General features: G+C 47.6%; 1 protein-coding gene across 1 annotated transcript in view; it reads right to left on the bottom strand.

Annotated features, from left to right (window-relative positions):
- Positions 1–22,808, bottom strand: part of LOC308357906 (polycystin-1-like protein 2) — a gene marked incomplete at its 5' end in the record, with an annotated part of 90,501 nt that overhangs the window by 25,811 nt on the left and 41,882 nt on the right. Inside the window, 12 exons of the mRNA XM_080827785.1 lie at positions 469–686; positions 1,333–1,532; positions 3,810–3,956; positions 5,843–6,021; positions 8,391–8,492; positions 10,517–10,747; positions 14,216–14,409; positions 14,995–15,217; positions 17,875–18,006; positions 18,658–18,784; positions 19,803–19,927; positions 21,498–21,680. Coding sequence (XP_080683911.1) covers positions 469–686; positions 1,333–1,532; positions 3,810–3,956; positions 5,843–6,021; positions 8,391–8,492; positions 10,517–10,747; positions 14,216–14,409; positions 14,995–15,217; positions 17,875–18,006; positions 18,658–18,784; positions 19,803–19,927; positions 21,498–21,680 — 2,061 coding nt within the window. The remainder of the gene's footprint in view (positions 1–468; positions 687–1,332; positions 1,533–3,809; positions 3,957–5,842; positions 6,022–8,390; positions 8,493–10,516; positions 10,748–14,215; positions 14,410–14,994; positions 15,218–17,874; positions 18,007–18,657; positions 18,785–19,802; positions 19,928–21,497; positions 21,681–22,808) is intronic.

Genomic DNA, 22,808 nt, shown 5'->3' with positions numbered 1-22,808 from the left:
CTCTGGGTTTCCAGCTGTGATCTATGATAACGGTATAATATTGTGTACACACTATGTACCCAAAAAGTGTGTGTATATATGTAGGTGTGTGTATGTATGTGTTCACGTGTGTGTATGTATGTGTAGGTGTGTGTGCATATGTATGTGTGTACATATACAGGTGTGCAAAGGCATATATATGTGTGTTTGTGTATGCCTTTGTATATGTATGTGCACGTGCATGTATAACCATCTATAAGTGTGTGCATGTATACGCATGCACCTGCACAGTGTGCATACATGTGTGCACACATGTGCCCAACTGAACATGCATGCGTGTGTGTGCACACACATGTGTGTGTCATTGATGAATCTTGGAGGCTGATGCTGTCATCCATCATGGGGTTGCCAGATCTCAAGCCGCAGTACTCCCCCCACCATTTCTGCCCAGACCAGAGCACCCCCACACCGTCAAGTTTGAAGACATGCCTTGGTCACCACTTCAAGTGTCAGAAGGCCATTCTCCATGGGCTGTAGTGAGGAGGCCAGGCTAGGGGAGCCCCTATCCCATTTCTCAGTTTTCTGCTCCTTAGTGACCCGAGGACAGGTGTTTCGAAAGATCTGAACGATTAGGAGATTGATGGGGAACATGAGGAGAGAGCTCTCCAGTCCAATCATCACTTCCTGCCAAGTGAATTCAATTTTACCTAGGACAGAGGAAGAAAAAGGATAATGGGAAAGTTTTCTCCACCACTTCCAGAAGGTGGGTGTGCAGTAAAGACTAACCTTGCCCAAAGAGAGGCCTGGCCCTTGAGTGGCTCCTGGGAGGTGACCTCTAAGCTCTTCGGATGTTCTGTCTGGTAGATACACCTTGATTACCTGAGGTCTTGGGCCACACTGTATCGTCTATGTTAACAGTGATTATGGCGTGGGCCTTCACCACACAGTGTCACCTCAGCCTCTGGAGGGGCTACAGACTAAGGTCAGCCTGCAGGGGTCAGCTATGTGAGCAAGCCCCAGTAAAAAACTCTGGACACCAGGGCTTAGGGAGTGTCCGTGTTGGCAATACACCATGTGTGTTGTCACACATCGTCGTTGGGACTACTGACCATTGTCACTGCTTCCCTGGAAGAACACAACTGGAAGTTCTGCCCTGGTCTCCCCTGGACCCTGCCCCATGTGCCTCATTCTTTTCCTGATTTTAATTGTATCCTTTCTCTGTAATGAGCATAATGGTGTTTCTGACTTCTGTGAGTAGTTCTAGAGAATTCTTGAACCTGAAGGTGGTCTTGGGACCTCTGGAATTGTGTGACACCCACTGACCACTAGCTCCGTCATGACATTGGGACTTACCCAAGTCCATCTTTTGTTCAGCTGGGTCCTTGGGAACACCCCAGAACATGATGCTGGTCAGCATGGTACAGAGGAGCAGGGAGAAGCAGCAGGACACTCTCTGGACACGGGTGAAGTTGCTCCGAGCTGCGCAGCTGAAGATGGAATACCAGATGTGTCCATCCTGGAAACCTGTGGAGGTCTTCATGAAAAATAGGTGCCTGTGAAAAGGCAGGGAGAGGGGGTGGAGATGGGAGAAGACTGGTCTCTTCGGAGCAATCTTGGGATAAGAGGGAGGTGTTTGCTTCTAAGATTTATCCTCTGTTTTCTCTCATGTGGAAGACATACAACATCTTAACATCACTTAGTTAGTGTTGGGGGTTCTGAACAGAGGAGGTTGGAATCCTAGGTGGCCCTCCTACCTGCTGTGTGTCCTCGGGCAAGTTACTTTACTCTTTCTCTGCATGTCAGTTTACTTATCTGTAAAATGGGGGTTATAATAGAACCTGCCTCATGGAATTACTGAAAGGATTAAGTGATGATTTTTGTACAGCATTTGGCAAAGTAGCCGACATCTATGTGAGTGCTCATCAGTATTAGCCATCATCATTTTTGTTGTAATTTTAATATAATCCTATAACTATAGTATTATTAGGTTTATTATAACTAGTGCATTAGATGATATTGGTTAAAAATCCCAGGCTTTAGCTTCGGACTCAGTTTAAGAGAATCAAAATTGCAAGACAGGATTTCTGAAAATGGCACCACATTCTCCTTAGGCATCTGTGTTAGTTTAGGATTTGGTCTAGAATTTAGTCTAACCGCAGGACTTACACAGGGGCACCAATTCACCTTGAGAGTGTGTGGAACTGATACTCCCGGCTGGTGCCCATTCTGGTGGCTAATGCCAGCACCCCTCAGGCTTGCATGGTACTTTGACCATCTATCTGTGCCATGGGAGTGGCCTGGACTCAGAGTAAAGGTGCATAAGGAGAGAGGTCAGTTGCCAACTACAGTGATTTCCACGTGATTGTTCTACTCAATGTTCTACGGACAGTTCCACAAATATTTGGTGAGCCTGGTGTTGTGTGCCAGGTGTCCTGCTGGACACCAAGGTTCATGAGGGAATGACACAGCCCTGCCTTTAAGCAGCTCTTTGTCTGGTTTTCAGGTATCACAAGTCTGATGCATTGGGCGGATCATATCTGCTCAGGTAATGGAGCACTTACTCTGAGCCGCTCACTGTGCTAAGTATGCTACCCACATCACCTCACAGGACCGGCACAGGTCCCCTTGGGGGAGGCACATTGAACAGCTCATTTTTCAGATGTGGAAGCCGAGACCTGGAGAGGTGAACTGACTTTTGCAAGGGCATGTAGCAAGTCAGAAGCATGCGTGTGAAACTGGGAGCCCTGTGCCCACATCAGTGTTCTGCCTGTCCTTGGGTCCAAGTCTCTCTGACTCAGACTTTTTCCCTTTGCAGGCTGAGCTGTTCCCCGTGGCAGCTAGGAGGGAAAGACACCTTTCAGTAAATACACTGGAAACAGACTTTGTTTTGAACCTAACTCAGAAGCCATTTAAAGTAGAGGTCACAAACTCAAATGCCTGGATAGATATAAATAAGTCAAGTTAAATGAAGTGGGGTGGGAGTGAGGTACTAGGGGTGGGTAAGGACTGTGGTAAAATGGAGAGCACATGGCCCCTCAAAGAAAAAAGTTGGTACTCTGCTCCAGCAGACTGGTACCAGGCAGGACACTGGCCCAGCACCTTCACACTTGCCAGATTCTTTGTGGAGTCTCTTGATTTTTTTAAATATTGGTTGGGAACAGACTAAATGTCCATTGATAGAAAAACGGTTGAATTAGTTGTGAGACATCCAGTCTGTGGATATTTTGCAGCCAGCAAGGACACATTTGACCCAAGCATACTGTCCTGGAAGGATGTTCATGGTCTGTCATCAAAGAAATAAGATGACATATTTAGAGTAACACCATTTTAAAAGATACAAAATAAGCAACATTCTGTGGTATTGTGTGTGTGCACATGAGCATGTGTGTGTACATTTTTATCTGCTTTGATGTGTTTGACCAGATGTAGGAGGAAAGAGGGAAAGCCCAGGGACACACATGCTGAAGCACCTATTTAGAGTAAAATTGTTTGAAGAAGGAGGCTCAGGTGGGCAGACATGAAATCACCATTCAAACCACTCTGTTCACTCATATGAAACATATTGTTCTATGTCCTGTGTAAGGAAATATGGATAACTGTTCAACCATTTTACCACCTCAGAGATAATTCTGTGTCAGAGGGTCCATGTCCCTCCAGAGCCCCTCAGTCCCAACAAGAAAAACTGATTGGTCATTAATGTCACACACTCAAAGCTACCCAGGCACGATAGCCGAAACATGCTTTTATTCTGCTTCAGCTGGATTGTGATACATCTTCCCTAGGGATGAAAGAACAAGGTAAATGGCATTTGCTTACGAAAAAAAAGTTACCTGAATTGTTTCCTGTCCTGCTCTGTGGCCACTGGAAATACTTTGTCAAGAACACAGTCTCCAACATCAATGGACAGCCACGAGTTGCAGAGGAAATGCCACTTCCGGTCCCTAGCCAGGTCATGCACCAGCACCCGGCTCACATACCTAGAGAAGGGACCCATACTTCTGAGGACAGGGTTGGGGGGCGGGTGAGGCTTCTTTGGATACAATGAAGGTTAACACCCTTGCAAACCTGAGTTTAAGAATAAGAACTCCTGAAAAGACAGATTTTGTATTTTTCTTCCTTGTTCTTGGTGCCTTGACCAAAATGCCGCAATCAGGGGGTGAAGTGGCCTCATGTGGAAGCTCAGCTAGTGTGGAGAGCCAGCTCTTGGAGGCTGCCACGTTTTCACAGATGTATACTGCAAGAGAGCGCCTCCTGAAATTTTTAATCCTGCTGCAGGCCTGCAAGTCCAGGACCAGCGTCCAGAGGCATGGGAAAAAAGCCAAGTTGTCTACATTGTGGGAATTCAGGGAGGCACAGACACAGGCACACAAATGCTGGTCTTCCTTCAGGCATATACCCAGGGAGTGAGCCATCTAGTTTAGACTCAGGACCTCATGGGTGTCATCTAACCTAATTTAGGTCTTTGAGACCTGGGAAAGAAATGGAATGATCTCGCCTCTGCTGGGATGTCAGATGCAGGAGCCTCCATTTCCCCTGTTGCCTTATGGCTGATAAGAATAGTGACTAAAGGGGTGCCTGGGTGGCTCAGTGGGTTAAAGCCTCTACCTTCAACTCAGGTCATGATCCCGGGGTCTCTCTGCTCAGCAGGGAGCCTGCTTCCTCCTCTCTCTCTCTCTGCCTGCCTCTCTGCCTGCTTGTGATCTGTCTGTCAAATAAATAAATAAAAAATCTTAAAAAAAAAAAAAAAGAATAGTGACTAAAAAAAAAAAAAAAAGAATAGCGATATCAAGGGCCCCTCTTTACTGAGCATTTACTGTGTAATAGGGACTATGCTTGAAAGCTCCAGACATGCATTTTCTCATTTCCAGGAAGACACCTCTGTCGAATCTTGCACTCTCCTGGGGAGGCCAACATCCAATGACTGATGGGTGCAGTGCCTGGGTGTGATCAAGACCTGGGCATCCCAACCCAACTCGGGACACTCCAGAGCTCCCCGTGGAGGTCAGCCAAGCTGTTGTGCTGCATCAAAGCTCTTCTCCCTCTGCTCATCCTGCTTCCTTCTCTCCCTTCCCAGGAGCTGGTCCTAGGCACCCTGTACCCTGAACTCTATCTCAGGGTCTGCTTCCCAGGAACCAACATATAGCACTTAAAGTAGTAATGTTTAATCCCTTAGGTAAATTGAAGATATCAATAGAAGTGCTCTGTTTTTCTAAAGTTGCAAGCCACTGATGGGTGGTCAGGCTGGAAATGACTCATTTAGGTCACTAGTTTTGGCCTCACAAGCCAAATAATCCTCGGGTGGATTCTCATCTCTGAGCTTGCTGGCTCTGTGACCTTGGGCAAGTCACTTATCTTGCCTGAGTTTAAATTTTCCCACCTGTAAAACAAGAATGAGAATACTTGTCCTTGAGGAGCCAATGAGAAAAAGGCACAGGAACGGGAAGAGTTAGCTTAATGCTCAGAGTGGCAGTTGTTCTCACCTCTTCTCCTAAATAACCAGCCCAATGTCTCATTTAGTCTCCTCTTATTGGGCAAGGTTTATCTTCAAAATGGACATCTATCCCCATTTTACAGATGGGGAACTGGGGCCTGAATGAAGGTTGATGCTGCAGATGTGCCAAGAGTGGAGCTAGCACTGGACCCCAGGCTTGCAACCTCCAGTCCTTGTCCTAGCTACTGATCCAGTCTGTGAGGCTCATGGGTGGTTGGGTCTCTCTAACTCTCCGTGTCTCTTTCTGTGAAATGGGGATCCATTCTGTGTGTTTGAGGAGGCTTGTGAGGATCAGCCTAGCAGCAAATGCACAATGCCCAGCCCTGGTGTGGCACTTCGTGGGTTCTCATGGTGTGCCCACCCCTGACTTACCAGGATGGCCGGTCCCCTGAGTTGTCATGCCACAGCCGCAGGCTCCTCAGTTCCCCCAGGGGGAACATGGTGGAGAGTAAGAAGACATCCACTCCTCCTCGCTCAAAAACTGGGATGTCAGGGTCTGACAGGTGGTGGGGTTCACTCTCTCCATCCAGGCCATATAGGGTGACAGTCACCTGAAATCCAGAGACGAGGAATGGCCAATTCCACATGGTAACCAAGCCCTGGTGGCTGTGTTTCATTGGAAGGATCCAAAACCCAATGAAAACCAACCTTGCAAGGCCCTTTCATTCTCTCCTCTCTTTCCATCTTGGGCCTGCCTGAGCTATTTTTCAGGTATGTGAAGATTTAGGATAACACTGCCTGCATTTTTGTCTTCAGCATGAGTTATAAAACACTTCTCGACAACCTTTTTAAACTTTCCATGTATTTGTTTATAAGGGCTCTAGAGTAAGAACTGGTTCCCCCCGCCCCAACAATTCTATTCCCAGGGTCTCCCAATGTGCCTGGCACTGAGACATGAATGCATGAGAGCCCATTATTTCATAGATACATATTCCTAGGCCCCACTCCAGACCTACCAACTAAAAATGCTGGGAACAGGGCCCAGGAATCTGCTTTTCTGCAATTATCCAGGTAATGCTGATGAGCATGCCTGATTTCCTGAGCCGAGAGCTGCAGTTCTGCCACTTGTGTTTGGCCCACATCCCTCAGCCTCATTGCTGCAGCGATCCCTGCACCCATGTCCAGCTGCCAGCAGCTGTATCGCTTTCCTGGAGGTTCTTGGGCTCTGAGAGTGGAGACTGGAAGTGCCAGAGAATTAATGGTGCTGTGAGCTGTCCTCCATCAACAACTCATGGGATTGGTGGGTAAATAAGCCAGTTCCCTCAGCCATCAGTGGAGATGACTTTGAGGCCCATGCTGTTTACTCTATTCCAAAGTCCCATTGTGGGATTAGCTGCAGCTGCCCAGATAAGTAATGGGTCGGTACCCTTTACCGGTTCCGTCCCTTCCTTGTCACCTCAGTCCTCTACTGGGGTGTCTAGGATCCAGCACCACCCCCCGCCCCCCGCCAAATCAACTACTCAAACTCAAATCCTTGTTTTCACTCTGTTTCCACCACAGGGTTTCTCCACAATAGACATTCTGGACCCAATAATCCCTTGCTCTGGGGGCTTTCCTGTGCATCATAGGATGTTTTGCAGCATCCCTGGCCTCTGGCAGATACCCATACTAAAACAATATTAGATTGAAATGTGACTGCAACTCTCCAGAAAAAGAATTGGCTTATGGGTTGCAAGTTTTCACTCCTTTCCTATTAAGACGGACTCTTGAATGTTTAAAGGAAATGAGAAGAATGTTTCATTAGATGGATGAAATTAATTCCTATGTTTATTTCACAAGTAGTTACTGAGCACTTACTTTATGTTAGACAGCTGGTTGGGGCCCTAGACACAGCAATAAATCAAAATAAAACAATTTTTAAAATAAAAATAAGACAAATACATAAATAAAAATAGGATTTAAAAAGTAAAAAGACAAATGCTCCACTCTAATGAATCTTACTGTTATTAAAAAAAAAATAGAGCTTTCTCCAGGTTAGTATACCTGTGCCAGTGGTTCTCCAACTATGTTCCACGAGGCCCTCAGTTTTAGTAAAGGAAACTTGAAAGCTGCTGCAGAGGACAGTATATTCTGATGAGTGATGTGTCACAGGCCAGACTTAACTAAGGATGGTGAGACGTTACAGAGACAACCTGCTATATGTTCCACAGGTAAATGCTCAAGAACCTCAGAGAATTTATAAGCGAGTGAAATAGTTTCTTCACTACTTCTAGTCAGCCTGCTGAAGGACAGGTGGCTTAACGTGACCTCTTAGCTAGATGCCTGCTAATCAGTTTACCTAGAAAAATGTAACTCAAGACTCATTGCTTTCAAATGGTATGCATATTTTCTTTCTTTCCTTTCTCCCTTCTCTCTTAAAAATTCTGTTTCCTCTTTATTCATTGATAGCAGTTTACTGACTTCTTCATATGTGAGCAAATTTGCATGCAGGTTACCAACTAACTGAGTTATTCTTTGGTAGGGATGAGGGAGATGACCAGTGGCACGGTGCTAGGCCCCAACTATTCCTTAACCTATTCTCCTTTATCTTTTTAAATATTGGGACTTGGGGGGCGCCTGGGTGGCTCAGCGGGTTAAAGCCTCTGCCTTCGGCTCGGGTCATGGTCCCAGGGTCCTGGGATCGAGCCCCGCATCGGGCTCTCTGCTCAGCGGGGAGCCTGCTTCCTCCTCCTCTGCCTGCCTCTCTTCCTACTTGTGATCTCTCTCTCTCTCTCTCTGTCAAATAAATGGATAAAATCTTTAAAAAAAAAAAATATTGGGACTTGGGGGGGATGTTTTGTTTGGCAAAAGATTCTTTCCTTTAAAAAAAAAAAAAAACAACACTTTACAACACTAAATCCACTGTGCTAAGGCAACTCAACAGTGGACCAGCAAGTACTTTGTATGTGGGACATACTGATCAACTTGCATGGTCACGTACCTTGGAGGAAGTAGCTGCCCCTCTCCGATGTCCAGTGTAGACTGTCACCAGGTAGTGGTACTGGGCAAAGGGATCATTGTCCTCCAGCACTGTGACCTTCACCTGGACAGAAGGATGGCATTAGGAGGGTCCTGTTCAGTGGGTTCATCCACTGCACAACAGTTAAGAGGGAACGGGTCATTTGTGACAAAGGGAGAGAGCAAAATTATGTACATTATTTATTCATTCCATTAGGTGAGAACAAGTAAAATAAAAAACTTTTTGAAAAAGTACAAAATGCATCTAATATTAAATAAAACTCAAAATAGTCAAACTGGAAATGAACTTGGCATTAAGCTGAGACTTCATTCAATGTTTGATCTGGTAAATGATACAAATTCTGTTTATGGAGAATTTCTAATGCTGGTGACCAGATTGGGACTCCAAGGGAATCTAAAGGGAGTGAACGTAAGGGTGGTTTAGCAGAAAAACAAAACAAAGCCAGATTCTCTAGGCTGTAGTGGGCTCTGTGATGAGCCACCCAGATCTCCTGCCAATGGATGGGTTGTTCCCCCAGATGTCAGGCATGCAAGAGCCACCTCTATGCTCTCCTGGAAAGGTTGACACACAATGGCAGATTGATGTGGTGTCTGGGTGGTATCAAGATGTGGGCATCTTAACCCAACTCAGGGCATCTCTGGAGTTCCCAGTTCAGATTCTCTCTCTGCTCATCTTGTGTCCTTCCCTTCCTTTCCAGGGGCTGATCCCAAGCACTTTGTGCAACACTGAATGCTCAACTCCATGGCAGAGTCTGCTTTTTGGGAACCAGCCTACAGGTGAGGCACTTAAAGTATGAATGTTCAATCCCTTGAGTGGATCAAAGACAGCAGTATAAATGTTGCAACTACTACTAAGGTTCATGCCACCATAACATCCTGGGAGGTGTTGCTGTGTCGGGGGAGGGTAGGAAGTGGAGAATGTTTCAGAGCTTTGGGACAGTGCATCCTTGCAGTTATTGATAAGCCCAAGGTACACTGTTACTCAAGACACACAACATTTTATTGAAGGCTTACTAAATGTCAGACATGGTGCCTATATTGGAAAAATAATCAGAATTTTGTTGTTGGCAATTTGTTGTTTGAACTCACTTCTATCCTGAGACCTGTCTTATCATCAGGTAGGTCTGGGTTTGAATTCTGGCTTCAAGGAGGTGGCTTTGGACCAGTTACTTGCCCTCTCTGGTCTTTGGTCTCTTTTACTCTGTAGGAAGATTTTTGGTCTCTTTTATTCTGCAGTAAATGGAGGTGGGGGTCTCAGAAGGCCTGGGCTGTCCAAACTCTCCACGTTTCAAAGAAAGCCCTGGCTCTTGGGCAGCTCCTGAAAGATAATCCCTATGTCCTCAGAATATCCTGCATGATAAGTGTGTCTTTGAATACCTTGGCCCACACCACGTAGTCTCTGCTAACAACGTGAGGGCTTTGGGCCATGCTGAAACAGTCTGACATCTGAGTGGTGGTGGTGATGGTCGGTGGTTTGCTGGAGACTGAGTAACCAAACTGACTCATATGAGCAGTCCAAATGTATGTGACTGACCCCCACTTAAACCCTGGGCACCAGGGCTCAGGTGAGCTTCCCCTCTTGGCAGCTCATCTGTCCTGTCACACGCCATTGCTAGGAGAATGAAGTCTGTCCATACAATTCCACTGGGAGAGTACAGCTGGAAGCTCTGGCCGGATCTCTCCTGGACCCTTCCCTTTGCTGAGTGTAACCTGCATTGTTCACTGTAATAAACTATAATCACGAGTCTAACAGCTTTTCTGAATTCTGTGAGTCCTTCCAGCAAATCATTGAACTTGAGGGTGGTCTTGGGGACTCTCAACACAGTACCTTCTTCTTAGAGCTGTGGGGGAGCATTAAATGGGATAATCCCTGGCATATAGTAAAACCTCAATGAATGGTCAGTAACAGAATCCTCTGGACAGTTTCATAAGAAAGGCCATTTTACATTTGAGGCTGGCAAACTGGCTTGCATGGGACAACATGGGTTTGCTGCTAGCCCTTTGGCTCCCCACCTGGGCTCCATCCCCAGAGATTCTGAAGGGAACACCCTGCTTCTTCCTCCCCTTCCTAAGCTCATGCAGCCTCACCTTGGCCTGATCCTGAGCGTCCTTCCTCCTTGCCCAGATCACCACCAGCACGTAGGCCACACAGAGGCAGCCCACAGTGGTTACAACCACGGGATTGTCCTCGAAGGTGGCAAAGAGCTCGGCGGTCTGGCAGATGTCAATGGCATTGGGCATCACCAGGAACGTGCTTCCAAAGAAGGTGAGGTGGTTGCAGAGGCAGTGTGTCTGGGAGTGGGTAGTCCGTGGCCCGACCTGCAACCCCAAAGAGACCCTGGTGGGAATGCCAGCATATCTTTGGCATGCTCCAGCCCAGGGGAGGAGGACACTGCTGTGAGGGGGCACTTGGGAGACCAGCTGTAGGATTCCCTTGAGCTTTTTTATTTAACTAAAAATTTTAAAATAGTGAGAATATTATCTGTAGCAATTTATACCCATCATTCTCAGTGGGCCAGTCTTCTCTACCCTTTTAAAGAATTAATATGGGTGAAGTTGAAGTTCCCTCTGCCCCCCACCCTCCATGAGCAGCCATTATCACAACTTTGATACGTATCATTCCAGTACATTCTCTGCCTGATGCTTACTCACTGGACAGATAGACATGTTGAGTGCTAATTCTAGGCCAGGCAACAGGCTGGATGCTGAGAGGAAATCTGGGGTAATCAGATCATCTCAGTTCCCCAGGAACTTTCCTTCTTCTAAACATGAAAGTCCTGTGTCCTAAGAGGCCCCCAGTGTCAGCCACACTAGGATGATTGGTCATCTCACAAAAAAACACAAAAAACTAAGGCTGGGGGAATCATGTAAAGAAATGGGAAGGACAGATGTCTAAATCCTAAGTTGGTGTCTCAGCACCAAGAAAGCATTCTCTAAATTTCACCCCTTAGATCTACACACCAGGGGCCCCTATCCTAGGCTCATTCTTTGAGCAGTACCACTCTAGCTGTCCTCAGCCTCACCCATCTGCACAAGATGGGGAGTCAGGAGGCCCTGGGGATGTGCCCGTCACAGCACATACCACCCAGCTGTGTCTAGGGCAAGGCCCTAGGTGACCCCAAGAATGAAACCCTCTTTAAATTTTGCACTACAGATGCCCAACTGTTCATTGACAGATTTTAGTTCCTCATTTGCTTCATTGTTTTTCCATTTCCCATTCCTGGTCAGCATTTGCCATGCAGCTATGGGGCTTATCGGAACACCTGGCACACCTGGAGGGGTGGAGCTGGTTTCAGAGAAGAAACCCAAGTCAGTGCTGTGAACCCAGGGACCAGGCATTTTATGCCCACATGTTTGCCTCTTTGGGCTTTCCCAACCCTTCCAGCATGAGAGTCTCTAACACTGGGAATTAATCTGCTCATTCTCTTGTGACAGTAACGGTACCTTTAGTATCTTTGAGAAAATATACAAGCAGTAATTCTGCCTTTATCCTCTGAGAAGGTCCTATAGACAATAGGTTAGGAGCTTCCTTCAGCTGTTGAGAGAATTTGGTGCTGCTTTTCCACCCAAACTTGATGATCCCATTTACTTATTTATGGTTCCTCAGTGATCTTTATATATCTATATCTATACCTGTATCCATATCTTCGTCTGTATAATGAGCATCAAGTACACATTGTTGGATTCATATAACTTTTGGTCTATGACACGCTCCCACATTCATGTATGCTAGTATTAGTAGGTGTATATTTCAATAACATAATAAGGACCTGAAAACCCCCTATCTACTCAAAAGCTAGAAACGTACAATAACTTACACCTAGCTAAATGGTCCTCCCTCAGTCTGTCCTCATGCTTCCTCCTCCTAGCCACCACCCAAATTCCATGTTCATTATTTCCTTGATTTCCATTTTATATGTAGTTTTGTCTTCTCTATGTTCAGATTGTTCAACATAGCAATCACTTTATGCTGAGCACTCACTGTGGGCCGGGCACCACACTAACTACTTTCTCTGCCTGTCTTGTCTAGCCCCTGCCCCAACTGTAAGTGGTAGCCACCCTTTATCCCCATTTTCACATGGGAATGCTGAGAGACGTGCAGTGACTTGTCCAAGGTCATCTGGCTAGTATTGATGAAACAGGATGAGACCCAGTCTGTCTGATGTCAGAGCCCATGCCCCAAGCTGCTGCACCATCCCCCTTTCTGAACATCGGGTCTCCAAGGACAGCCTTGTAGGACATCCCAGGCCAGCAGCATGGGCATCAGACAGCTGCTGGGAGTGAAGGCTCTGGAAGGTTGCAGCACACCCAGTGTCTTGTTAATGAGGTACAAAGGCCTCTATTGCAAGCGTGGGGAACATGCTGTCTCTTGGACATGTCAACCCACCCATTTCTAATAGGCACTTGGAGAACTCTCTCTGTGTGATGGACAGAAGCCAGGGCAAGAGTTGACAAGGAAGCTGAAGTTGTGGCAGAAACAAACCCCAAAGGAGCTTAGTTCTGAGTCCCCTTTTGTAGCTCTCCTGGGGCCTGGCTTCTTACACAACTTGTGATCATTGTCATTTGATCATGTGTGCCATTTGCTTCTTGGCTCTGCTCCCTGCCAGACTGGAAGCTCACTGGTTTTTCTAACCATTATATTGCCACTGCCTCACACATGTGAATATTTTTTGAATAAATGGAAGAAGGTATTTATGATCTAGTAGATGGAGACAGGTGTGTGATAAATTTCAGCTAGATGCAGAGGTTACTGTTCTTGGGGAGAGTGTGAAGTGCTGTGGAAGTCCAGCAGAGGGAGACCCCCGATATCTAGAGGCTCTGAGTAGGTGGCATTAGAGTGGGAGATCAAAGAGTGAACAGGAGTTTTCTGGGCAGGGTAAGTTTTCCCCAGGGATAGAACAGTATTTGAAGGGCATGGAAGGGGGAAGAGGAACACTAATGCCCCAGAGATGGACTCCAATGGCCTCTAAGTCAACATCTGGACATGTCATGGGTAGAGCTGAGCTGACCTGAGATAGGAATCTCATCGCAATTAATAGAGCCATATGCTGTCCCAGGACTTGGCAAGACAGTGCCTGGAGCTTCGGAGACAGACAGACTGGGGTTTGAGTCCCAACTCTCCCACCTGCTAGGCGAGGGATTTGGGGTAAATATGTTGACTTTCCTGAGCCTTTGTTTTACCACCTGTAGAATGGGAATACCTATACCATCTTAGAGAGTATTGTGGAGATCTCATGAGGTAATGCAAGTAAAGCATGGAACACAGCGCCTGGCATAGAATAAAGGGCTCAGCTCTGAGTTCGGTTCCCTGGAGAGGACACCCTGGCTCCCCAGAAGCCCAGAGTCAGCAGGGATTCCCAGTTATTTTTCCATTTGTTTAATGGCCATTTGTTCCCAATGGTGAGCACACCGTTCCTGAGCTGTGGGTCTCCCGGTGCACTGAGGGAACAGACATGGTCTCAGTGGCCTCCTGAGTAGATATGAAATGGCTTAGTGCTGTGTTTAGTGCTATGGAGGAGTGGATGTTTGTACCAGGAGAGCTTGTAGTGGGAAATCTGACTTAGCCAGGGTAACACTTTCCTCAAGGAAGTGACACTTGCGGCAGGATCTGAAGGCGCAGTTAACTAAATTGGGGAGGAGGGGCATTCCGGGCACAGGGGATAGCATAGGCAAAGACACTGCTGGAGGGGTGCAAAATGGCCACCAGAGGCAGTGAAAGGGGACCCTAAATGAGCTGGACATACCCAACAAAGCTGCTCTATCTTCTGCTTTGTGTCCTGTCCTTACCTGGCACCCAGAATTGTCCCAAGTCCCCTGGACCTCATCCCAGAACACACAGTGGGACAGGAAGGTGGTAATGCCAACTGTGAGGTCCCTGCCAGTAGTTAGCTCCAGATCAGACGCGGGGACCACGGTCAAATAGTAGACACCTTCTCCAAAATGCAGGTCCTCTAGGTTCAGGATCCACGTGGACTGCCCATCTGCAAAAAAGAGGGATCCAGGTCAACCTGAAGCCTCACGGCAACTGGGGCTAATGGCATGGAAGAGAGGAACAAAGGTGACCTGGCAGGGAAGCTGATCTTGACGGTCTCTCTGATGTCCTAGGAAATCCCTCTCCCCACCAAGACTTGGGAGCAGAGGAGCGGAGGCACTCGCAGGTCAGTGTGCAGAGCACACCTGTCAAGTCAGATAGATGAGGGCTCCAATTCTCACTCTGCCCCTTCTTGGCTGTGGGAGTTTGTATCAGTTACTTAACCTCTCTGTTCTTATCTGGCAAGAGGAAATGTCCATAGTGCCCATCCCAAGGATTGTAATGAGGATTATGAGGTTGGTTCTATAAGTGCTTGTCAGTTTCTTCAGGGCATGTAGTATGTGCTCACTTAACGTTGCCCAAAAAATCATAATGACAACAAAAGTAGCAGTAATAATAACACCAAAAATATCAGCACTGAATGTAACAAATCGTTTTTCTTTTTCTCTACGGTTTCTGATTCTCACCTTTTAAGTTGGTCACCCTCTTCCCATCCCCCAGGAAGCTCAAGAAGCTGGCCCAGTTGTTGGAATACCTGCAGTAGCCACTGGCGGAAGTTGAGCTCTGGCGTCATAGCTGGTCTCATTGGGGTGGTAGCCGTAGCCCAGGCTGAGTATGAGTGGGATATCAGGTCTCCAGTGCAGCTGGATCCCCAAAGCTGCCCCATCTGAAGTCAGGTTCACCCACAAAGCTTCAGGACTGGTCAGGTTTAACACAGTTGGCTCACCGTGTCCTTCCGAAAGCCTGGGCAGCAGGATCTGTTATCAAAAACTATCAAATCAGGGGTGTGTGGGGCTGAGAATGCCAGTGAGCTTCAGGGCTGCTGGACAGAGCAGGGCAGGGCGAGCACCTGGGGAACTGAGATCCACTCTGTGCTGTGCTCATTCTGTCAGTTTCCTGGGGCTGCTTAAGTAATGACCACAAACTCGGTGGCTTACAACACCACCGATTTGCTATCTTATAGTTCTGGAGGCTGGAAGTCCAAAATCAGTTTCACAGGGCTGATGTTGGTAGGGTTATGCTGTCTGGACGTTCTAGGAAAGAATCCCTTCCTTGCCTTTTCCAGCCTCTGGAGGCGCCCATGTCCTTTGGCTCATGGCTCCTCCTCACATCACCCCACCTCTTGCTTTTGTCATGAAATCAGCCTTTTCTCATCTGTAGTTAACTCTCCCTCTTTCTGTCTCTTGTAAGCACCCATGATGACATTGGGCCTGCCTAGATCATCCAGGATCATCTATCTCAAGATCCTTAATCACACCTGCAAAGTCCTTTTGGCCATGTCAGGTGGTAAATCCATGGGCTCAGGGATGAGAATATGGACATCCTTGGAGGTGCTGTTATTCACCTCCCATGCTCCTCAAACTATGTACCATGGCTTGGGGCTGCATCTGCACAGAAAGAGGGAAGACTTCCAGTTTGCTCAAAGGTACTTTGTGAACTAGCGGTCATGTTGATGACAGTGTCAAGCAAGTAAATGTTAGAAGCACAGGCCCCAGAGGCAGAGAGCTCCGTTGGGATCTCAGCTCTGTCCTATGTGGGCCCTGGGACATCTGGCCAATTAACAAGCCCCTGCGAGCCTCAGTTTCCTTGTCATGAATAGAACACATACACTCATTGACGGTATTAAAAATGATATCACATACAAAATACTTACCCAAGTGCCAGATACACAGTAAGACTAAAAAATTAGCAGTTGTTACTATTCTGCTTTTACTCGTACATTAGAAGTTCTCCTAACCATTCTCTATTTAATTAGCTTTCCAGATTAACTGATGCTCTGTGTTGCCTTTTTAAAATAGACTGATTGATGCCTACTGTGCACTGTTTACTCCTGGTGGTCTTCTGTGTTAGACATGGGCATGGTCGACCCTGCTTCCCCTTCCAGGAAGGACCTGCTACATAGTCACAGGGAATGTGGTCAACAGACAGGCTCCAGGTGGCGGTTCCTTAAGGGTCAGCCCCAGCAGCAGAGACCTGCTTGTCTGAGGCACACCCTCTCTGGGGCCACCTGTATCCAGTGGTCAAGAAGAAGGTACAAGGCCCTGACATACTGGCCTGCTTTGGGACACTTTTCTCATTTGTACCTGTGGGATTTAAATTTATGGAGATGTCTGAGTGACGACATGGAGGGGCCAATGCCATTGGAAGAAGAATTTATTACTTACATTTCCTGAGAGGAGGAGACCACAATGCCACGCAGGGCCAGAGGAGAAGTACCTGGTTAGGGGGCAGGAGCAGGCCCAGGGGAACGCTCAGGTCAGGGCTGTTATTGGGTTCTCCGAGGGAAAGGCAAGGCAAGGCAGAGTAAACCCATTTGAATAATTTTGGCAGTGTTGGGACTATAGGGATGGTCTCTGGTCACTTGGAACATGGCCTCAGGATGGTTTAGGATGGGAAATGTTGCCTTGGTGTGTGAGAGTCAGATAAAGGGGCTGGTTGAGGGTATGGATTTGGGATTGGTTAGTCTGCATATGAAAGGCGTGCCCTGGCAAAGCCCTTTGCTATCTGAAAGGATGGCTGGCCACGGTAGGGGCCAGTTTCTTTGTTAGCAGCAAGATTTTTAAGATATCAAAAAAAAAAAAAATAAAAAGGCTGATTAATACAGGCCTGATAGCTAATACTTACTACAGCGCTCCCCTCTGGGTTGACCGGGTCTTTGTGAGGTCTGGATTACAATCTGACCTCCTCTTCTGCCCAGTCCTGCTGTCTTTCCCCTCTCTTCACAGCCAGTGTTGTTTACTGTTTCTAGCAAACATCTAGCACCCCAAGCTCTTCCTCAGAACCTGCTTCCAGAGAACCCAGCCCATGGCAGCTCTCTCCTGCCAGCCAAGGTGTGCGCTCACCAGCAAGCCCTTGTGTTTGATCCCAAAGCTACTTATGTCCATTGTACTTGTGCTTGTAAAGGTCAATTTTAGATACATTTCACAGAGTGACAGAGAGTGGCAGATTAGTAGTGTGAAAAGAATTATTTGCATAAGAACTTAAGTCGAATGCTTTGAGAAGACATAGGAAAGATGAATCCCTAAACATTGTTAGTGGTCATTGGTGAGGAAACTGGAAGATTAAAAAAACTCACTAAAATCTCAAAAGAATCTGAACTCTTGTCGCACCATGGTGTGCTTTATGTTTTTGCTTCATTTTAAAGAAAATCTGGCATTTTAGAGGCTGCCTTTTAAGGGTGGTTTATATAATGAAGATGATTAAAATTCCAATCAACAGATTTAAAGAAACGTTTCGATCGTAAACCAAAGATTGACAATGATATACATTTATAGTTTTAAATTAAAATACAGTGTGTCACATAGAGTAATGACCATTCTTAATGATTCTCCTCTTTAATCAACTTCTGGTCCCAACCAGGTTGAAGAAGAAAACAGAAGTGACATGGACTTCTGACAGCACCCCCAACTTCTACCTCGATATTCTCCGACAGATTCTTCATGGGTATGAGATGTCCACTAGGGCTGGTCAGGCAGAGGCCACCAACAGTTCCACTGACATCAAAGGGACTCTGGGCCAGGAAGGGGCTCTTTGGGAAACTCATCACCTGAAACCAAGAACAAGGAGTGCTGGCCAAGGCCCCCAAGGGCTGGAAAGTGAATGCGTCCTTATGTGAATGATAAGGTTTCCTAAGATAGGACAGACAAGTGACCCAATGGGGTGAGTGAGGGACACTGCTGTTAGCTGTGTCTGGCCTTCCTGGTGTGTGTCTGCCCTCCAGGGCTGAGGACCCACTCAGACTTATAGAGCTGTGCAGACAATGGACCATGAAGCTCTCCAACCCTTTCTTCTTGGCAAAGGCAATGATTTCCTAGGAGAGTGACACTTGTCTGCCTTCTCTGTGGCTCAAGGATCACAGTCAGATGTGCCCTCACTTGGGAGCAAAAGAGCACCATTTCCTGCTTATGGAATGAAGTCTGAGGAGCTTTATTTCCAGTAACTAATTGAACCAAGGCTGCTGGAGAAATTCCACAGTGCAGTGGAAGAAGAATGGACTTGGGTATCAGAAGGCCCGAATCTGCATCCCAGCTCTGTCACTTCGCTTGTGGCCTTGGGTGAGTCACTGAACCTCATCTGCAAAATGGGTATAGTAAGACTGTGGAACGGACAGGGTTGTTAACAAAACTGAGCAAACTCATGTGAAAGTGCCATATTAGCTGTAGAGGGCTGCTCTCAAAGAGGTTATTACTGTTGTTACCCTGATGTCCACAGGCTCTGGGCTGTCCTCCATGGAGCCAAGGTAGGAGGCAGCAGGCAGGATAAAGGTTGCAGAGCTGGCAGCTGCGGTGTGCACAGAGGAACCTCGCCAACTCCTGGGCTGTATTCTGGCCACAGGGTGAGAACAGAGGTGCCGAGAGAGAGAAGAAAGCCAGTTTCAGAGGAAAATCTCCTACACTGCAGGGAACCCTGGCATTGCTATCAGAGTGGGTGGCTCTGTTTCAGTCCCCTTAAATGGTTCTGCATGTTTGCGTCAGTAGGAGCGACGGGAGAGGCAGCTGACGCCCCCAGCACCGGGTTGGAGGCTCTATGAGGACAGGGTGTTAGCCAACTTTGTTTACTGCTGCGCCCCCAATGCCCAGAAGAGCACCTGGCGTGTAGTGGTGGTCAGCACATACTTTGTTGGATGAATAAATGAGCTTTGATGTGGACATTTCTCCAGGCTTATCTGCTCTACCTACTTGATTCTGATGTCATGGGCTTCTAGACCCATCTTCTCTGGCCTTTGCTGTTGTACATCTGGTTAGATTGGGGACCTATCTCAGACCCTAGCTCTGATCAGAATGCTGCTTTGGGAAACTGTCCCTGGCCCCCAAGAAGGTAATCCTGGCACAAGGAATCATAGAAGGATGCTCACTGCAGGGGTCCCAGGAGTGCCTGCCCCTGCTTATCAGGTGGAGGCATGCAGGCTGGGGACATCCTCAGGTTCTGGAGGGCATAGTGAGAGACAGGCACTCCGTAAAGGATTGCCAAGGCCAGAGCATCTTGAATCCCCACAGCTCTGTGGAACAATGGGCTTGGCCAGGCGTACCGGGAACGTAGTTAAAAGTGGGCAGGCCCCCTTCATTCGGCCTCCCTCCCTGCATGGCTCCAACATGACCCATCTTTCAGGATTCGTGGGTGGCTCCAAGATGGGACTTGGCACTCACCAGCTCCATTCCTACGCTGTGCAAACACCCAGACCTTCTCTCAGTGAAAAGCCCTCCCACTTCCAGCTCCCCTCACATCTCCCACTTCCAAGGCTGGTCTTCTGGGCTCTGCTCGTCACAAGGTCTTGGGATGTAGGTGTGGACCGAGCCAGGTCAGGGGACAAGCTTTCTTGGGGACCTCAGTGCAGCTGGTTACCTCTTTGTGTATATGGAGATGGAGGGGTTGGCCAGAGTGATTGGGAGGCCCCCAGGCAGTGTCCCCAGAAGGAGGGCATCCTGCACATGCTCCACAACTCTGAGCAGCTGGGGCACGGAGGCCATCTGGAAAAGAAAGCAGGGGATACTGCTGGAGATCTGTCTCTGTATGCCACCTTTGTTTACTGTCACCATGTTAGTGTGGGACCTTCAGCAGAGACAGGGACAGGGCAGAGGAGAGAGGAAGAGACAGCACTGCTGTTTACTAAGTGCCAGGCTCTGTGGGGAGTGAAAAATAAGCATTTCTGAAGGTTCCAAACCCTTTTGGAATATGAATCCCTTTTCATCCTCAGAACAACTCTGGGAGGTGAGTGCTATCACTATACCCTTTTGGCAGATGGGAAATCAAAGGCACATAAAAGTTAAGTGACTTGCGGAGGTCACATGTTGATAAAGGCAAGTTCCAGGACTCACAGGCAACCAGGCCTCTGGCTCCGGAGTCTGTGCTGAGCTATCCCACTGTGTGCCTCTGTGCTGCTCTCTTTGGCCCTGACAGCCACCCACAACCCAGGTCTTATTTGTGACAGATAGAAAACCACAGGCAGAGCTATTTCAAGGGTCACCCGGGCTTGGACTGCTCCTCACTACACCCAAACCCCCAGATGAGGCTGCAGCCTTGCCAAAGCCAAGGCTGGTATGAGTGTCTGAGAAGGGCTGGATGTCCGCATAGATTGTGTGTGTGTGATTGAGTGAATGTGAGTATGTGTGTGTTTGAGGGTGACCTGTGAAAATAAGGAATCTTGTGTAGGTGAGTATCTGTGTGTTTTAAGTGTGTGATTGTGTGTCTGAATGTGAATATGGATTTGAGGGTGGTGTGTGAATGTAAGTGTTCGAATATAAATGAGTGTATGTGCTTTTGTATGTGACTCACATATGTGAGTCTGTTCGTGTGAGTGTGTGTGGCTGTGTGGCCATTGTGAAGATATGAGTATAAACGTGCATCTCTGTGAGTGTGTGCAAGACTGTGTGCTTCAGGACATGTGTGGGTGTATAAGTGAAAGCTTGTAAGGGTATGTGAGTGTGAGTGAATGTGTTAGTGTCTGTGGATATGTGTGAGTCATGGGTTTAAGTGTGTGAGTGTGACTGTGTGTGTGTGTTCCCCACATGCTAAAGGACTCCGGAGCAGCAAGAAAAAGTTGTCCTGCTCCATCATGATGCTGTCCTAGGAGGCCCTCCCCCCTGCACCCCGTGAGGAGCGCTGGGGCTGCACGAGACTGTGCCTCATCTGTTCTCACTCTACGGGCTGCCTCTCTTCTAAAAACATTCTCTGTGGGCTACGCATGTGATCTCTCCAGTTGGCAGCTTATCTGGGATGAGGTGGAATGCCTCAGTTTACAGATAAGGGGTGAGACTGAGGGAAGTTATGTACCCTGCCCAAGTCTCAAGGCTTGAAAGCGATGGAGGCAGGATGAGAAGTCAGGCTGCCTCACTCCAGAGCCTTTGCTCTGCCTCCCAGAAGCTCTGGTCTCTGTAAATTTTCTTCCAGCTCCCCAGAGAGGACTTTAACCTCTGAGCCTCAGTTTCTTTATGTGCAAGATGAGGAGAAAGATCCATCTAGAAAGGCTGGTGTGAGCTGGGCATATGGTAACTGGGTAGCATGTGGGCATGTTGTCCGCCTCTGGGCTGAGACACCTACCTGGCTGCCCTTGGCCTCTGCAGGCTCTTCTGGTCCCTCCCTCAGGGAGGCTTCCAGCACACTACCCACAGCCTGAAACAGGTCGTTGGTGGCCGCCTGGCGCCTCTGGTCTTCAGGCTGGACCTTGGAACTCACTGCCAACAGGGCTTCACTGGCATGCTGCAGAGCCCAGATGGCCTCCCGCTGGGTTCACCCAAAGGAGAAGAAAAGGCAGCATGAGCCCCTGCTTGATAGACCATCCCCTGCACCATTCAGAGGACAAGGGCTGCAAGAGAGGGGAGCAAGGTGGGGAGACAAACGAGGGGAAATCTGGGCCCATTGCACAGGCTGCCTGTTTCACTGACTTGAGGTCAGGTTCTCCTTCCCTACAATGTGCTAAGTTCCTTCAGGAGAGTAGCCTCGTCCATCTCGGAGGCTTTCCAGAGTGTCCTGCACAATGCCTAGCTCGTAGCAGTAAACATTCACTAACTGAGGAGATGGGTGGAAGGATGGATGGATGGATGGTTGGGTGGGTGGATGGGGGGGTGGTAGATGGATAGATGGAAGGATGGCTGGACAGGACACTTATTCCAGTTTTGTAATTCTGTCTGTATTTGTGAAACTGTAAAGTCTTGCTGCCCCAGTACCCTGAAAGTGCCATGAGGGCAGAGACTATGTCTGCATTACTTGCTGAGTTTTTTTTTTTTTAAACTAGAAGAAATATTTTCATTGGGATCTGCTTTACAGGCATTCCTTTTTTTTTTTTTAAGATTTTATTTATTTATTTGACAGACAGAGATCACAAGCAGGCAGAGAGGCAGACAGAGAGAGAGGAGGAAGCATGCTCCCCGTGGAGCAGAGAGCCCAATGTGGGGCTCGATCCCAGGACCCTGGGATCATGACCTGACCCAGAAGCAGAGGCTTTAACCCATGGAGGCACCCAGGCACCCCCAGGCATTCTTTTTTATAATGTGACTTTTTAAAACTTTTTTTTATTAATTATTTTTATTAACATATAATGTATTATTTGCCCCAGGGGTACAGGTCTGTGAATTGTCAGGCTTACACACTTCACAGCACTCAGCATATACTTGCTGAATTCTTGATGCACAGTTTGTGCCCGGTACCTGGTATATACTAGGCATTCAGGAAGCATTTGTTGAGCAAATGAGTAAATTCATGCACGGACAAGTAAATGGAAGGGTGGAGGAATGGGTGTACACAGGCACTGAATAGATGTATGCACGTGGAATGGATGGATGAGCAAATGGGTGTGTCAGTGGCAAGTGTGTCGTTAACAGCATCATGGCCCCAGAAATAAAGGTCAGCCTT

The sequence above is a fragment of the Martes martes genome (genome assembly GCF_963455335.1).
Source record: "Martes martes genome assembly, chromosome: 17".
NCBI lineage: Eukaryota > Metazoa > Chordata > Mammalia > Carnivora > Mustelidae > Martes > Martes martes.
Note: the sequence above shows the minus strand (reverse complement) of the source record. Positions and strands in the feature narration are given on the sequence as shown.